The 18,971-nt window shown below is 48.6% G+C and overlaps 1 protein-coding gene across 1 annotated transcript in view; it reads right to left on the bottom strand.

The window, feature by feature from the left end:
* Positions 1 to 9,303, bottom strand: part of TRUB1 (TruB pseudouridine synthase family member 1) — a 48,728-nt gene extending 39,425 nt beyond the window's left edge. The window contains exons 1-2 of the mRNA XM_074999081.1: positions 9,065 to 9,303; positions 4,938 to 5,033 (exon numbers count right to left, since the gene is read on the bottom strand). Coding sequence (XP_074855182.1) covers positions 4,938 to 5,033; positions 9,065 to 9,221 — 253 coding nt within the window. The 5' untranslated portion in view covers positions 9,222 to 9,303. The remainder of the gene's footprint in view (positions 1 to 4,937; positions 5,034 to 9,064) is intronic.
* Positions 9,304 to 18,971: the final 9,668 nt, after the last annotated feature.

Raw genomic sequence — 18,971 nt, forward strand, 5'->3', positions numbered from 1 at the left:
TACTCCATTCTAGGACATACAATTATTTCTGCATACAATACTAGATGAATATGATAACTCACGTGCTTATATTTTTTGCTACTAATTTAACGAAATCAAACGTTAAAGCCAATTAATGGACTTGATTGGAAACCTCTGCTTTCCATCAACCAGCGATGAGCATCAAAAATATCAAGAAGTGGGGACATCTCCTTAGCCCTAAAACCAACTATTTTACCTCCAAGTGTGCTTACACATGCTCTGGAATGTGGCTTTACAGCTTCAGTTCTGCTTTTAACAGCCTATATTTTCTTATCACACCTTTCAAAATGGTGTAAGTGTTGATTACTGTGATTTGTGCTTGCATGGACTTTTTGATAAAAGTTAATGACAATCTCTAAATGTGGGAACCATTGGACAAAAGACAAACAAATAGCAAGTATGTCTCTTTAAAGTACAGAACATTCTAATCATCTCTAGAAGTAAAGCTCATGACCTAATATATCTGTTAGTCTTTAAAGTGCTACAGGATTGCTTGTTATTCCCATTGTACAGCACACTAGTTTGTTCTAGTCATGATCTTTAACTCAAGAAAGCAAAACTTGCAAAAATAGGTGTGTTTCAGAAAGAGATCTGGCTGTATATTCAGGATATACCAAAGGAGACTAAAGTTTAAGGTGCATTAACAGAGCTAGAAAGTAAGAAAAGAGGGACTCTATCTGTCCTCTTTGCAAAAGAATAAAACAAAGAAATCTTTTTCGATATGGATAATTCTAGAATTCTTTTATAATTGCTCTAGTCTTCAAAATGGTAAAAAGAACATTTATGGTTGGACAATGTTAGTTATGTTTAACCCATGTTTCCTCTTTAAGGGATAATAAAAGGTTTCACCTTCAATGCTTGAAATGGTACAAGCTTCCTTTGAGACATGTATTTGAAAATGTATTAACCACCTCAATACTACTATTATCTGAACAGTGGATGTTTTATGTAAAAAATGGAATCAAATGACCTTGTTGTAACAGATTACTAATGTAAGAAGCCACCTAAGTATAAAATCGTTCATATTAATTGGAAAATTAATTAGCTATCTAGTAACGTTTAACCAACTCCTTACCAAACTCAGGAAGGCAAGAAAAACCTCTCTATAAATTGGTAAGAAATAAGACAGAACTCTTCTGCACAGCCACTTCATTTTTAAATCTTTATAAATAATTTATGTTTAAGAAGACTTCTAGGGGCTTAAACACTTTCATATACAAAACAGGAGGGTGTGGACTCAGCTCCAGAGTATCCAAGCACCTTATTAGACCTAGATAGTAGTAGAGGACTAAATGGCTCTGTTGTTCCAAAGGAGAAACTTGGAAAGCTGTAATGGAGAAGGGTGAAAACATTGAGGAGAGAAATTATTCAGAGGGGTACAAGAAGGTAAAACAAGGTGAGATCATGAAACTAAATTTCAAGGTGGATGTCAGGATAGACTACCTGACAGGGAAAATGAATGAGTGCAGCAGAGAAAATTCTCGCAAGGTATGTCTACAACCCATTAACAAACCTGCAGTGGAGTCTCAGAGCCAGGGTCAACTAACTTGGCTTGTGGGGGTCAGGCTGTGCAAACTAAATGCAGAAGTACAGAGGTTTGAGCTTAGGTTGGAGCTTGAGCTTCAAGAGCCCCGCCTCTTACGCCCCCCAGGTCCCAGAGCTGGGGCTCCAGCCCACACCTTCATGACTGCCCTGCAATTGTATATCCCTCCAGCCCTGAACTCCGTGACCCCAAGTCAGCTGACCCAGACCAAGCCATGGCCATGCTACCGGTCTTGTACTGCCCACATAGATACACCTTCAGAACAAGAGAGAGTGCTATAACCGCCCAGAGCATTAAGAAACAGACTGGACAAAACACAGTTAGTTTGCCCTACACAGAAGCGTTCTGCAGTGGCTGGGAGACTCACCAGCTCTTTTCCAAATCCATTTGTTTTAACGACTTAAACAGGGGAGTCTATGGGGACATCTATGCTGCAAAGAACATAAAATGCAATGCGGAGTCTCAAAACTGACCTGGGTTTGCAGTACGGAGTTAAAAATAGTAGTGCAGATCTTTGGGTTGGGACCCTCCACACTCCCTGAGTTTTAGAGCCTAGGCTTTAGCATGAACCCAAGTTTCCTACACTGGTATTTTTAGCCCTGTCGCATGAGCCGCTTGCACGTGAGTGAGCTAAACAAGACTAAGACTTGGTACCAGTGTCCCCTGAAATCTGTGAGCTCGTGCAGCCACTCAGAAGATGGTCAAATGCCACGCAGATGATCAGCAGCAGAGTGCCCACAGCCAGGTTTTTTGTTTCTTCTGGTGGTGCACATTCGCATGTGCCTTGGTGCACATAAAATTTATTCTGCACATGGCTGGAAAAAATCTGCACATCACTTGAAAAGATTAGAAGGGACATTGCTTGGTACCCCAGGATTTTTATTACAATGTAGACATGCTCTGCAGATCAGGGTACTAGTAGCACACAGAGTAGCAAGGGAACTGGGGAGGTAGGGAGGGAGGAGGAGCTTTTAGAGCTGCTGATCACACTTTGAACTACTTCATGGCGAACTAGCAAACACCAGCCATTACTCAAGTGGGCGGATCTTACCTCAGAAAGCATCCAAGCCCCAGCCGTCCCCCAACCTCTGCTCAATTCTGAGAGGATAAATGGTGACCTGTGCCTTGTTAAGAAGGTGATTGGAACTGATATTCTTATCAAAAGGCTTATACAATTTCCTGCTTCCTTTTCTCACCTTCTATCAGGCAACCATCCAACCTCACATAACTACAGGCCAGTCCCCTTCCACTCCTATTCGAGGGCGGAACTCCAGCCACTGAGGGAAACTATCGGAAGTGTTTGGCCGGCAGTCTTCCAAAAGCTCTGCATTACAGCCAGGCTGCTCTTTAATAACAACCCCAACCTGAATCGTATTAGGCCCTGCTCGAGCATTGCTCACTGATCTCTTAAGTGCTAAAATGTCAGTGGAGAGTATGTTCTTATCTAGCTGTTACAAATATGGCAATAGGTACCTCACTTAGGTCCTGAGCCTGCAGGTACATATGCATGTTTCTAATAAACTAAAAAAGGGCTACTCGGATGTGCATGGATGAATGCTCACAGTATCAGGGCACTCACTCTCACCCACTCTCTCTAAATCAAAGGAGAGCACTTCATGGAGCAGATACGTCTGATATCAAACAGCGAGAAAGGAACAGAAAACAGGCCCTGAAAGTTGAGGCCACAGATGCACAGATCAATAAAGGAGGTTGAGCATTTTGTGTTGCTGCTTTGTACATGGAAGAAAGCAACCCCTACCCACCACAGATATGCAGGAAACCTCAGACAACAGTGAACTGAACGTTAAATAATTTTTCTGTTATTTCTTTCCTTCCCCCAACTATTTCTTCGCACATAATTAGGAATTTCAGTGCATTCATTGCCACCCACCTACCAGTTTTATCAATTTTTTTTTTGGGCTTGCATTGATTTTTCCCTGCCACTAGAACAAAACATCCTTTGCCCTTGTGCAGCATTGATTGGAAACATATTAAGGTGATGTACTTTTCTGTCTTTACCAGACACACATGAAGCTTGGATACATTCTGGCATGCCACAGATGCAAGCTCTGGAGCCCAATGGTTGCCAGAAGGCAACAGAAGAAGCAATTTAAAAACACTCTTTTTTTTTTGTTTTGTTTTCTGGATCGATGCTAATGACTTCCCACAACAAGAAATAAAGTGCTCAGCGCGAACATCTGTGCCAGAGAAAGAACCTTCCACTTCGGAATCAGAGACAATAACCTTCATCGAATGGTAACTGAGTCAAAAGATAACTTCCATCCTATGGGAGTTACATTTTACAGGGCACACAGGTTGAACGAGAGAAACAACTACCCACATACTGGCTGCCATCTCAACGGTTTCTGTTTCCCTGAAACACAGTTCAACTTTGAGAAGTGACTATGTCAAAACTCAGTGAAATTGATTCACAGCCACTTGTTGAATTTAATTTCGAAACAGAATTTTAACTGTTTTTCTTTCTTTTAGAGCTACAAAGCAACACAGCAAAATTACTTCTGATGATGTGCAAGTTGGTAATAATCCATCTGGACTCTCAGGCCGACAGCTGAGTTTACACAGCTGGAAATTTTCATTCCGTTACCAGTAAACAGAACACACTTGATAAAGAAATCATTGCAAGGTAGTAAACGCAGAAACCTCATTGATGCCCTTGTCATTAGATGTGTTATTTTTCACTTCCTATCTTGAATTGTTGTGTTGCTGATTTGCATAGCTGAACTGAATCCCACACCCCTCTAGTTTCTACAGCACGTGGGGTTCTTTTGAGATGCAGACATGACAGAAATTATAAATCATTATCGTAACAAACATTACAGAAAACTAATGGCAGCTACAAAACACCGGCTTAGCCAAACAAACGTATCCGTTTCTCAGGCCATTCAAATTAGGGATGTAAATACCATTTAATTGAAGGGTGGGGGCGGCAGGGGAGGCCACTCCAGCTTGCGTCACATCCCCTGTTCCTCCCACCCATGGAATGCCAGGGACCAGGGCTGCTCCACCAGGGCCGAAGCACTGCCACTCCCTTGTGTGCTGTGAGAAGGGTGCTCGAGCCTGGCTGGAGCAACCCCTGTCCACAGGAGGGGGCCTGCCTCAGCCTGGCTGGGCTGGAGCAGCTTCCCCAGTGCCCCCTGGCCACCACAGACAGGGATTGCTCTGGCAGCACTGGAGCAGGGCCCCACTTACAGCAGCCCCACGGGACTGGAGCATACCCCTGCCTGTGCCAGGCTAGGGGGAGTGGGAGGGCGTTGCTGTTCCAGCTCCTACCAGTTAACATCCCTATTCAAAATACAATTCATGAAATAAAAATAACAAAAGGCAACACTGCAGATATTCCTATTTTAATTACCCAGAATTCCTGCTGCTGCACCATCTAGAGTGCCACCATGTCCAATCTTCAAAATCTGTTTTTTCCTTTTTCTTGCACACACTTGTATACCAGCTTCTGCAAAAATAAATTGACACAACACATGACAGAACAATGCAATATAGGAAAAAAATCTGTTATGCTGCAATGTATCAAAAAAGAAAAAAATTCAATGGAAATAATTTTCTACTGGTTCCAATTAAATCATGAATTAGGAATCTATACATTACACACAAACAATTTCCGGTCTCATGCACCATTATAAACAGAAGTGTTAAAGTAACGTACAAGAAGCAAGTTACCCGATTCCCTTTGTTAATGAAACATATAACACGACCAATAAGTGAACACACTCACAGAAAGCAGCTATCACACACACGAAGCATTCTTACTCTATTTAGCTGCATGTAACAGGCCAAACACTGTGCAGCTACATGCGTCATTTCAATAGGAATACCTACATGCAACTGAGTTGAATTTGATCCATGTTCCCTGTCTGCTGTTATGGCATATAATAGAGGTCTCAAACTTCCTTGCACCGTGACCCCTTTCCGTTAACAGAAATTACTATATGACGCCATGGGAGGTGACGGACGCCTAAACTGCCCAAGCCTCACCACCCTGGGGAAGAGACGGAACAAAGCCAACAGGCTTCAGCCTGGGGCACAGTGGGCCTGTAACATGAGCCCTACTCTCCACGGCCAAAGCCCTCAGGCTGTGGCTTTAGCACAGTGAAATAGGGTTTGGACTTCACTTCAATCCCAGGAGATGAGACTCCCAAGTAAGTCCAACTGCCAGCCTTAGCAAGCCCATTCAAATGGAGTCACAGTACACTTGGGAGTCCCAACCCACAGCTTGAGAACTGCTAGGATATAATAAACAGTGTCATATGGGGAAAGGGGACAGACTTGTTCAAATCCCATCTAGGAATTCCACAGTCTTGATCACTGCCTGAAAAAGAAACAAACATTCAGCACACTTTCTACGGCTGCATCTACACTAAAAGATAAAATCAAATTTAAAGGAGTTAGCCCAATCTTAAAATGTCACTGTCTTGACTATAAATACCATTAGCGCGACTTAGTGAGCCCTAATACTGGTAACAAAACGTCAATATTACCGGATGGGCACAGCGTCAATTTCTAATTTAAAATCTTGAATAAAGGCTAGTGTCAAAGTGCCATGTCTTTAATTCAAATTTATTCACCTCTGGAACTGTCCTGTATGTATCCCACAAAGCTATGTGATGACCCTCCATGTATGACCGTTTCCTTCTCCGCTGTTCTCCATCCAGGTGCGCAGGAAGAAGGTCACAGGAAGCCCACAAATTTTTGACTGAATTACAATTTGAATTTGAATTCTGCAGCAGCCAGGCCTGCAAATATAAAGGTCTGGATGTGTGGCTGATGGAACCAGGCAGAGGTAGACAGGGCTGATAGAACAGCTACCTGCCACTGCACCAACGTCTACAGAGGACGTGCAGCCCAGGGAACCCAGGCGGGTTTGGGGGAGGTCTGAATTCAGTCACTTGGTGCTCTGAATTCTGGGACAATGCTTTTCATTCTGGGATTTTAACATGAAACACCCACAAGCAACCAGGACTAAGGCATAGGCTCATATTGTCAAACTTGCATAGGGCAATGGGGACACAGTAACTTGACACGGAAAAATGATGGGTCCAATTTCAGGAATGTTTGTGGACGCTTACATTTGAATGAATAAGAATAAGGTTAAAAAACAATCAAGCTTACTAAAAATTGAATTTATCTCGTACTGTGGACTTGCCCAAGCCAAAATGAACTTGAAAGCTACTCAACTGACTATACAGTTGAAAGAGCTACTCATGGACCCAAGACCCCTTTCCAATTTCTATAGCTTTACAACCAGCTAACCCTGTAAAATAACTGCACAAGGAGCTGCCCAGGAGAAATTCAGATGCTGCCCAGCTGATAACAGAGCACCCACAGCTGGCAACATATGTTTCTACTGATGGGCACACCTGCACATGCCTTATTGCACATAAAATTTATTTCGCCCAGAGACGGGAAAAAAATTAGAAAGAACATTGTTTATGGCCACGTGACTATCATTTCAAGTGGTTCTCTTCCATTACAGTGGGGCTATGTCTGGACTGCAGGTTTCTGACGGGAAACGGGGAGAGCGTGGCTGATGGAACCGGGCAGAGGTAGACAGGGCTGATAGAACCAACTGCACCAACGTCTACAGAGGACGCGCAGCCCAAGGAACCCAGGCGGGTTTGGGGGAGGTCTGAATTCAGTCACTTGGTGCTCTGAATTATGTTACCCATGCAAACAGGAAGAACTTTGAAATAAGCTGTCAACAAAGTGCTATCGTTGTAATTATGTCACGCAAACATTAATCCAGCACTGAAGCCTAAGTGAGCAGACCCCTGTGCCTGCATAGAAACCAGCTGAGGGGGGCTTTTAATGCAGCCAGGATCCTGCAGTTTTTCATGCATGATTGGAGCCTTATACTGCAGGAGACACAGTAATCCAGTCAGGATCAGGGGTCCATAGCATGGTCCGTGGTCTCCAAGGAGGTTACAGTCTTAAACTCCAATTCTTTGGTACACTTTGGGGAGGTATTCTTCTGCAGTGCAGTTCTGTAGTGTTCCAACCCTAAGTTCTGTACCACTCAGACCCATGGGACTGAAATTATTTCAGCGGGTACCAGTGGAGGCATAAGCACTCACCACCAAGGACCACACTGCAAGATCAAGTATAAACAATTTGAAAAATTAAGGAGAAAATACATTTTTCTGGCTTATTCTTTCCAGGATAGACAACAGTGATGTGAACTTTGAAAAGAAAGAGATAATATGTCCCTAGGAGTAGTGATCTAGGTATTTCCTGCATTTGCTGGGACACTAAATCACTCCTGCCATGCAGATTCACAAAGAGGAGGTCCACATAATACCAGAAGCTTGAGGAAGCCTAACAAGTTGAACACAAATAGCTAATAATCTCAGAGGGTAGCTGTGTTAGTCTCTAAGGTGCCACAGGACTGCTTGTTATTTGTGAAGCTGCAGACTAACATGTTTATTAGGTCATGAGTTTTCACAGGTAAAACCCACTTCCAATTATCTGAAGAAATGGGTTTTACCCACAAAAGGTCATGACCCAGTAAATGTGTTAGTTTTTAAGGGGCCACAGGACTGCTTGTTGCAAATGATTCACATATTAGTGAAATCAAACATCTGAGTGAAAGTGACTTTTTGGATATAATTTCAGGCTAGGTTTTACAATGAGCGTTTCCAGCGATTAAGGATTTTTGTCTCGCTGTACTGCAACAGACACTTTAAATATGGAAATGTACCCATCTCATACAACTGGAAGGGACCTTGAGAGATCAAGTCCAGTCCCCTGCATTCACAGCAGCACCTATCACCATCCCTGACAGATTTTTTTTAAATCTATTGACCCCAGATCCCTAAATGACCCCTCCAGGATTGAGCTCACAATGCTGGGTTTAGCAGGGTAACACTCAAACCACTAAGGTGTGTCCCTTCTACTAATTTCATTCCCTTCTAACCAAAGTAAACTTCATTTAGACTTTTCCACTTTTGCAGCTTAGAGAAATCTGGGCTTTTAGAAGTCACATGTGCACGAGAGGTATTTACAATTTGCATATCTGGTAGACTCATGAATATCTCCTTGAACAGACGGTGTGGGCCGAATTTAGGAGTGTGTTCGAGCTGCAACACATGAAGGTGCAAATTGCACAAGGAAGATGTTTCACTTGGGCACTAGTTTGCACACACAACCCCCTAACTTGGGGTTACCGGAATGGGGCATCTACACGGGCAAGGGTCCCCCAGCCACCTGCGGAAGGGTTAAATGACGCGCCAGCAATCTGATTTGCATACGTGCATTTAGCAAGCAGTTCACAACTCAAGAGCTGCGCAGACTGATTATCTTACCACCCAGAGTGGGGGGGGGAGAGAGACTCCTGCACTTTCAGGACGAGCACGGAGTTTCCAGCCTGTATCACCCAGACCTGCCTCCTCTCCCCAACGTACCCCCGACCCAACGTGAACCATCCGAGCGTCCCCCTGCCTGAGGGTGACATCCTGCCCCTCCCTGCAGTACCTGCCAGCAGTTTCTCCTTCAGCTGGTTGAGCACACTGGCGCACGTGGGACCTTTGGGCTTGTACACCGCGAACAGCCCGCTCAGAGAGAACAGTTTGGCAGCGGCGGCGCTATGGGCCACCACGCTCCCCAACTCCCCGCACATCCGCTCAGCCATGCCCCCGGCCGGACTGGAGAACCCCGAACGTGCAAAGCGATGGCGACTCGGGCCCGGCTTCCCCAGGCGCCAGGCCGCCCTAGCACCCACGTGGGGCTCATCTCTCTCCGCACAGGACTGCAGGCAGCGCGGAAGGCCCGGGCGCCCGCTGAAGGGCGTGCCGGGAAATGTAGTTCGTCGCGATCGTTCACACGGGCGGAGGCACTACCTGGGCGCAGCCCGAGCCGGGTAGACGCTGCCTGCCGCGGCGACGAAGGTTGCGTTCTCACGCGGTGCACGGCGCTGTACAGAGAAAGCGGGGGCGGGGGGGGCACAGGGATGCCAAACGCGCCTCGTTAGTAGGGGTGGATGGGAGAGGTGTGTGCACTAGGGAAGGGACGGGAGAGGACAGGAAAAGTGCACCGCCTTCCCACGTCTCTGCCACTTCACTTCACTTCACTTCACTTCACTTCACTTCACTTCACTTCACTTCACCTGCCCTGCCCTGCCCTGCCCTGCCCTGCCCTGCACTGCACACACAGTTTGCCTGTTTCATTGGCCTCTCCTTCGTCAAAGTCCCCGCATTTTCTTTTTAAAGCGTTAGAACCACTGGGCGGGGGGTACGGGGAAACTGCTACAGGTGCTGTGCCAGGAGGAGTGTCCAGCCACTTAAACTAGGAAGTCGGTTTTACTCACCAAAGGTCATTACCTAATAAATAAGATGATTAGTCTTTAAGATGCTACAGGACTACTTGTTTATTTTAAACTACAGACTAACACAGCTGCCCTTGGGAGGCTATGGTTACACTAGAAACGTGTTGACAAACGTTTCTGTTAGAAGAGATTTTCTGACAAAACATCTGTCGACAGAGTGCAGCCATACACTAAAGTGAATTGAAAGCCCTGTCAATGGACAGAAGGCCCCCCAGAGCATCAACACAGATTTTTGGAGACAGAATCTGACAAGAAGGGTGCTCGTCCTCATCTGAGAGAGGCAGAAGGTAGTCAGTAAAGGTACCGATGTTTGTTGACACATTTTGTGCATAGATGCTCCATCGATTTTGTTGATAAAACTCTAGTGTAGCTGTAGCCTGAGACTCTTACAACCAATAAGAGGGGCAGCAGGGGACAATTTCTCTGGGTTATGTAATTATCACACGTTGTTTTTTAAAGTGCCTAAGGCTGGAACATTATGTTACTAACTAAATAAGAAAGAGAGACAGCTTCTGATTCTCAGACAACTTTTTTTATTAAACCCTTGTACTCCGCGTAGAGTACAGGTCATCTACAAGTCTCCTCCACTTCATTCCATCTCCAGATATAAAACTTCTAGCTGACCCCAGGACCTTGTTGTCCTTTCGTCTCAGTAAATCTTCTCCACATTGTCTGAGGTCTTCGTCTGTTGCTCCCCCACCCTTTTTTTTTTTTTTTTTGCATCATGTCCTTATCTGTCTGAAGTCAATGGTAACATTCTTATTGATATATATGGGAGAGGGGATAATACCTAAGGAACATCAGTCAACAGTGAAAACATTTCTAGACCATATCCTCCCAAAATGGGTTACTTTTAGTCAGAATTTGTCTGTATATCTTTAACAATGAGGGCAATTAGCCACTGAAACAGTGTAATTAGGAATTTGTTGGATTTTTTTCATCATATTAAATTCTTAAATCAAGTTTTGGTGTCCTTCTGTAAGACACAAAAGCTCAGCTAGAAATTACAGGCTGTATGAGGGATTACTGGCTGAAACTCTATGGCTTTGTCATACTGGCTGATCATAATGGGCCTTTCTGGTTTTATAATCTGTGAATCCATGATCATTAAAGCACATGTATAACTATTTGCATGATCCAGGCCTAAATTTTGGATACATTTATCAGAATAGTCTGTGCTAGCTGGCAGTAATTAATTAGAAAATAAATGTACCTTTAATGAATGTGGTGGGTCTCCTTCAATTTCAGTTAGTATAGAAGCTACAAGTCTCTGTTTATCAAATGGGCTCAGATCTGAGATTTTGGTCATTTTATAAGCAATTTGTCACATTTATATATACAATATACCCATTTTGTGCCCACCAGACCCACGTGTGTAATTCAAACTCCTGTTGTGTAGCTGGTATGGATGTGGAGTGAGGAGTGTCAGAGACACTGAATCATTCTGTAGCAAAGCACCCGGTTTTCTGATGAATGGATTTGGAAAGCAGCTCTCCCTCTGACTCATCATAATATTAGTTGTACTACCTTTGTTACAACAAGAAGTCCTGTGGCACCATATAGACTAACAGATATTTTGGAGCATCAGCTTTCGTGGGCAAAGACCTGCTTCATCAGATAAGCAGGTCTTTGCCCATGAAAGCCGATGCTCCAAAATATTTATTAGTTTATAAGGTGCCACAGGACTTCTTGTTGTTTTTGAAGATACAGGCTAACTAAGGGCCAGTAAGGGGGTCTGGCTGCCGTGGTTTAGGGCTGCGGGGGAGGGGGTGGCAGGTGGCAGGGGAGTCTGGCCCCGGGGCCAGCAGGGGCATCAGGCTGCTGCGGTTTGGGGTCGCAGGGAGTCCAGGCAGCAGTGGGATGTCAGGCTGCAGGGCCAGCAGAGGATCAGGCTGCAGCGGGTGGGGGCTGCAGGACTGGCGGGGGGGGTCATACTAGGGGGCTTGGAGCCGCAGGGAGGGGAGTAAGGCTCGTACGAGCAGGGGAAATTCACTCGTGGAATGAACTAGGGTAGGTAAGTGTGTCCCTCGTTTAAGCGAGTACTTGTAAGTGAAGTACTCATTTAACGAGGGATGAGTGTACCTACTAAAAGGAGGGACACACATACCCACCTATGCTCACTAGACAAGCAGACTTCCCGCGCTAATATGAGCTAGCCGTGGGGTCCCTGGCCGGTGGCAGGGAAACCCACAGCCCTGGAACTGGAGTGGAGCCAGCTGTGGGGTCCCTGGCCATGGGGGCAGGGAGACCCGCAGCTGGAGCCTTCTCCCTCCTTTCCCTCAGACATGCGGCTGTTTGAGAGCCCTGCGGCTGGGGGAAGAGAGGGAGAAGGCTCTTAGCCTGGTTCCCAGCCCCCGGCTGGTGGGAATGTGAAACTGACCAGCCATGAGCTGATCAGTTTCCCAGTCCCACAAGCCATGGGGAGTCTGGAACCAGCCTGCCCCTGGTTCCCAGCTCCTGCCAATCTGGGAGCCTGGAAACTGACCAGCCCTGGTGGTTCCTAGCTCCCCACACCTTGCAGGAAAATTCAAGTTATGCAGAGGTTGCAGGAGCAATGCCTGGGTACCTTGAAGGTTTACTGTATTAGTTGTCCCTGTCCTCTGTTCCACTGCCCCCCCCGGCCCTGCAGACCTCACCCTCAGCCAAGTTTAAACCACCCCCAGCAGCCCCAAACCACCCCCAGCCTTAGAGCCTCTCAGCAGCCACAAACTGCCATCAGCTTTAGACTCCCCAAGCAGTCCCAAACAGCCCCCAGCCTTGCCCCCCCCATTAGCCCCAAACTTCCCCCAGTCTTAGACAACCCCCCCAACATCCCTAAATGGCCCCAGCCTCAGACACTCCTCCCCCACCTCGCAGCTGCTTCACCGGCGCTGCTAGGCTGGGCGGCTCCCCCAGCCCTTCTGCTCCAGCAGACAACAGTCGTTAAAACAAATTAACTGAAGTTTTAAGGTTTCAGCACCTAAGCATAAGGAAATTGCTATCCCTAGTGACAGAGAGAGCTGCCATCTCCAGCTGCTATCTCTTTTGATAGATATCAGTGTGAGGCAGCAATGTGAAGAAACTGCAAATGGCTTCTTTAACAACCACGTGCAGCTGGGAGCTGCCCAGCTGGTGACCTTTAACAAATCTAATGGGACGCATGTTTGGGTCCCGACCCACAGGTTGGGAATCCCTGCTCTACATCCAAAATAATTTATTAGGTGAACTTTCATGGGACAGACCCACTTCTTCAGACCATAGCCAGACCAGAACAGACTCAATATTTAAGGCACAGAGAACCAAAAACAGTAAGCAAGGAGGAAAAATCAGAAAAAATGATCAAGGTGAGCAAATCAGAGAGTAGAGGGTTGGGGGGGAAGGTCAAGAATTAGATTAAGACAAGTATGCAAATAAGCCCCTATAGTGACTCAGAAAATTACCATCCCGGTTCAAACCACATGTTAATGTGCCGAATTTGAATATAAAAGACAGCTCAGCTGTCTCTCTTTGAATAACAGTGTGAAAATTTTTCTTCAGTAACATGCAAACTCTTAAGTCATTAACAGAATGGCCCATTCCATTGAAATGTTGACTAACCGGTTTGTGGATTTGGAGTGTTTTTAATGTCTTTTTTGTGCCCATTAACCCTTTGTCTGAGGGAGTTAGAAGTCTGTCCAATGTACAAAGCATCTGGGCATTGTTGGCACATGATGGCATATATGATGTTAGTTGAGGAACATGAAAATGAGAATAGGCACATTTGCATGTTCCTCAACTAGCATCATATTGTCTTTTAAGTGCTACTGGACTGCTTTTTTGTTTTGATAGTATATAGACTAGCACGGCTCCCTCTCTGTTACTGCTCTACATACATACACTACATCCTATTTCTGGTGCCAAACTATTCAAATACATCAGAAGAGTACCTAAACTTAACTGGTTTATGTCAAGTTACAAGACCTGTGAATGAATTGGAGACTTTTACATGCATTTTAATAGGAATTTAGTGTCGCTCTTATGAGTTTTGCCTTCGAGCAGAAATTTGGGAACCAATTGTGCTCGTATAGCGAGGGATGAGTGGATTGGGGCCTGCATTTCAAAGGCAGGAGGGGTTGCCTAATCTGCAATTAACCTAAACCTAGCAAATAAATACAGTGTCATGTTTCATAAAAAATATTTGTTTGGTTAGAGAGCAAGGGCTCTCTCCTCTCGCATAGTGCTACACATGGGCAAACTATTACCAGGAGACCACCCCACTTAAGGCAGCAAGCAGGGCTCTGTCTGCATGGAGCTCCATGCAAGATCAGGGTCTATACCTATATATGTATTTCAGTGGCATATGGTAGATTAATGGACTTGCTCCATGATGGGAATTAAGCCCATATCTTCTGAATCCTGCACCCCAGCCTGGCCAGTAGACTCTTCCTTCTCACCCACACTGGGACCCAGGTGGAGATTGCCATCCTGGGCATGGTGGATGCCCTGCCCCGCCTCCAGGGTTCTGCAGGCCTTGGCAACAAGTCAACCACCACTCCCCATCCCCCGTCCCCCACGGCGCCTCTGGAGCCACCCCAGCTGTGGGGACTGGTGGGAGAGGCTGGTACTGGACCAGTGGGGCAATGAAAGGTGGCTCGAGAACTTTGGAATGACAAAGAGCTGTGTCAATGGCTCACACCCGCCCTGCAGTACATGGACACCCGCATGCAGCCCGCGCTCCCAGTCGAGAAGCATGTGGGGATCGCCCTCTGGAAGCTCGCCACCCCAGACAGCCACCGTTCAATGGTGCACCAATTCGGGGTGGGCAAGGACACTGTCTAAGCTGTTCTCCTGGAGGTAAGTCAGACCAGGGCCCCACACCCACCCTGGGAAGGGGGAGCACGGGGGCTCCTGGGCAGGGGGCCTGCAGGGGAAGTGGGAGGGAGGGGGTGGCGGCCCCCCTCATGTGCAGACCCCACATGTTCATGCCCCCCTTCTACAGGTGGCCCAGGCCATCAATCGCGTCATCCTGCAGAGGGCACTCTGCCTTGGCAACTTGGATGATGCCAAGGTGGGATTCACAGCCCTCGGTTTCCCAAACTGCTTTGGCGCACTTGATGGCACCCACATAGCTATCTGTACCCTGGGCCATAGCAGAGGACACTACATAAACCGCAAGGGGTGCCACTCGGTGGTGCTCCAAGCGCTTGTTGATGTCCGGGGTCGGTTCTGTGACATTTGTGTGGGCTGGTCCGGGCGAGCCCACAACGTCTGGGTACCACACAACTCCTGGCTGGGGCGGCGCATGGAGGAGGGGACCTACATCCCTGCCCAGGAGCTCCCTGTGGGGCGTACAACAATGCCACAATGTATAGTGTTCGATGGGGCAGTACCTTTTGCACCCATGGATGATGCGCCCCTACACTGAGTGCACCACTGCCGGCCAGAACACTTTTAACAACTGCCTGAACCACGCCTGCAACACTGTAGAGTGAGCCTTTGGATGCCTCAAGGGACATTTCTGATGCCTGAATGCACAGCTGGACCTCAGCCTGCCCAACGTCCCCAGGGTGGTCACAGCTTGTTGTGCTCTGCACAATATAATGGAGGACAAGCACGAGTGCTACGTGCCAGGGTGGGCTGCGGACCACGGACCGTGGCCCCGTCTATGAGCAGCCGCCCATGGCCCCATGCCGCTAGGCACATCGAGAAGGAGTTAGGGTCTGGGAAGCCCTCTGGGAGGCCTTCAAGTGGCAGCCACGCTGACCTCCACCTGGCACTTGGCTCACACCCACCCTGCAGCACAGACCCCCCCCACAGAGGGGACATTGGGGTGCACAAAAAAGGGTTTAATAACTGGGGGCCAACTATATACATGTAACTAAACAACTCTAGAAAAATGGTGTGGGGTCTTCCTATGGGAGCTAAATACGGGGGGGAACAGGGCAGAACTATATACAATGAGGTGGGGGCATGCCCCCGTGGCTGGGACCACAGGCAAGGGCGGGCCTAGTACCCCACGGAGGGTGTGGGGGGCAAGATCCCTGGTAGGCAAGGGGGCCCCTGCTGCCCCAGGTGGGGTGGCCCTGTCGGGACCGGGAGGGGGCTGGCGGGATGGGGAGGTAGGATCAGCCAGGGGCTGAGGGATGGGGTGGGCTGGGTGAGGCGTGGAGAGATGGGGTGCTGGCGGGACTGGAGGGGAGATCCTCCTCCTAGCTTTCACTGGCAATGAGCGAGCAGCCCAGGGCGAACTGGCCAGATGGGGCGAAGGTGGGTGGGATGAGGGCGGTGAGTTCAGCGGCGGTGGGGGGGACGAGGGTGGCAGAGGGAACGAGGTGGACGGCAGGGGGGCCAGCCGTCGGAAGGCTGTGGCCACTGTGGCCCAGACCCCCCTCTGCCAGGCCCTGTCCTCCCACTGCATCTACAGCCACTCCCAGAACATGGCGGTCTGCTCCCAGATAGCTGCAGTGTGGGCCTCCGACGCCTCCTGAGGGTCGTAACTGCGTCACCTTTGGGCCCTCTGGGGGTGGGCAGGAGGCAGCCTGGGCAATGGGGAGAAGAGTTCTCCAGCTCTGTTGGATGGTGGGGCAGGTGTGGTCCAGCCCTCAGAGGATGATGCTGTGGAGACACAAGGGAGAGAGAGGCCACCCATCAGTGCAGTTGCCTGGGCCCGGGGGCTCCAACCTGCCCATCCCCCAAAGTGGCTCAATCCCCGGACCATCCCCCAAAGTGGTGCCTTCCCTGCCGACCCCCTCCTTGGGGCTTCCATGTGCCCGCTGGGACCTCATCTGTGGGCAACCACTGGCTGTGGCCTGGCCCCTGCATCCCTTCCCAATTGGGAGGGCCGGAGTGCTGTTGACGGGCACAGGTGCTGGATGGCACCATGCTTGGGTCTGGAATGGGGCAGGGGACCATGGGATAGGGCCCCCCGGGGCTGTCGGATCCACCCTTTACCTACCTGGGGCTCTGGAGAACAGGTCCAGGGACACCAGCCTCGAGGGGGCCTGTCTGGAGGTATCAGAGCTGACTGTGATCATGAGTGGCCCCCTGCCTCCGAGTTGCTCCCTGGCTCCACTGGGGCAGTTTGGCTCAGGGGTCCTGGCTGTTTGTGTGGGTCCATCTCCCGGTCAGTGTCAGGCCCGCCTGTGTCGACCACCACCGATGGCTCGGGGACATCATTTGGGACGAGGAGCTGTTCCAATGCCTGCTAATGCGGCACCTCAGGCCAGCCTCAGCCCCCGATCACCGGCAGGTGTCCCTGGCCCGGCTATAGGCCTACCTCAGCTCCTTCACCTTGGATTGGACCTGAGCGGCCGTGCACTGGGGGTGTCCCCGCCTCCGCGGCCCCAGTGATAGCTGCTCAAAGGCAGCTGCGTTGTGGGGCCATTCGGTGCTATGGAGCAGCACCTCCTCCTCTGCCCAGAGGCCAAGGAGGTCTTTTACCTCAGCCTCTGTCCAGGAGGGGCCCCTCCTTTTCTGGCCCTGGATCTCCTCAGGTGACCCCTTGGGCTGGGAGGTGGGGGCCTCCTGGGGGTCTCTGGAGTGTGGGGGGCTCACCATCCAGCTAATGGGCTGTGTGGCGCATCTGTCTGGGTGGCTGGAGTGTGTGCCAGGCAGACCTCATGCTCCTCAGGCCCTGGGCACGCTCTCAGCTTCCTGCAGAGGGTTTCTGGGGCTGTGCGGCTTTTAAGGGGCTGGCCCAGGAACCATAGAGCCCCAGCGGGGCCTGCTAATGTCTCCCTGGAGCTGCTGCCATGGCGGACCCGCAATTTCGAATTTGTGGGCCCGGAGCATCTACACAGGCCCTATTTTAAAATTTGGTTTCAAAAGGGGCCGCTCTTCCTGATCCCAGACGGGAAGAGCGGTTTCGAAATTTGTGCCCCTTTTCACCCAAAACAATTTCGAAAGAGGCTGTTGGGCATGTAGACGCTCCTCACCCACTTTCGAAATTGGGTCCCCTTTTGAAATTAATTTCTAAACAAGGGACTGGTGTAGATGAACCCTAAGGATTGGAACATGCGACCATCATTGTTGATGCATGAAATGAGATCCTATTGTAACCCACACACCTATGCATGGTTGACTGTCCCATGTAGTGGTACCTAGATCACTTCACAGAAAAATAATGTGTCTTCTACAGCCTAAGCTGTGAGCCAGGTGGCCTTTAGCTCAAGCTGTCCAGTCACCTGCACTAAGCTCCAGAGGTCCCAGATTCAAGTTTGCCAGTGGGCAGTTACACCATGATCTCCTAAAAGACTAATGGGAGGCTCATCAGGAGTTTTGCCATTGATTTCAGTAGGATTAGGGTTTATCCCCAAGAATGGGACATGAAACCTTTACCTCAGTGGTGGGCAACTTGCCACCTGGGCCTCCACCTACGGCCTATGGATCCCCTCCCCAAAGCCCGTGCCTCTTGTGCACCAGGGCACTAGAGCCCTGTACATCCTACGCCACCCTTGCCCTCTCAGCACTTTAGGAGCATGGGGGATCTATGCACCTCCCCAGAACGGCTGACTTGCAGTGCTTCAGCTCTGGGAGTGAGGGGGAGAAGTGGAAACAAGCACACATCAGTGGATTCATTGCACTCAAAGTGCTGGGAGGGAGGGGGCTACAAGTACAAGAAGTTGGGGGGGCAGACAGGGGTTTGTGGGGCTTCAGGTGGAATCTAGTAGGTCCACTCCCTATTCCTGGTTGCCCATCACCACTCTACCTACAATAGTCCTGGCCTGAGAAGTCCCTTGTAGCTATGTTGGTTACTTGTGTTAACCTAACCCTTTGAAAATACAATTCTATCATTGTCCTAGCAAAAAACAGTTTGAATTGCATTCTAAAAGTCCAATGAAAAAAAAAAAGATTGCCAATCTAAGGATTGAAATGTGAGCCCCTGGGGGCCAGCATTATCATTAGGTCAGTGGTCTAGCCTGAAAGTGCTTTCTAATGTTTAGGTGGATCAGTGAAACAGACTGCAGAAAAATGTGGACCATCACCATCTGCATAAAGCTATCATTCATGCCAAGAACATCTGGGCTTTTCAATAATGCAGCTGCACCAAGGGACTATGAATAGCCTTCTGGTACAGACTACCTGCGCTGCTGCTTTTTA

This window comes from Carettochelys insculpta, chromosome 7 (genome assembly GCF_033958435.1).
Source record: "Carettochelys insculpta isolate YL-2023 chromosome 7, ASM3395843v1, whole genome shotgun sequence".
Taxonomy (NCBI): Eukaryota; Metazoa; Chordata; order Testudines; family Carettochelyidae; genus Carettochelys; species Carettochelys insculpta.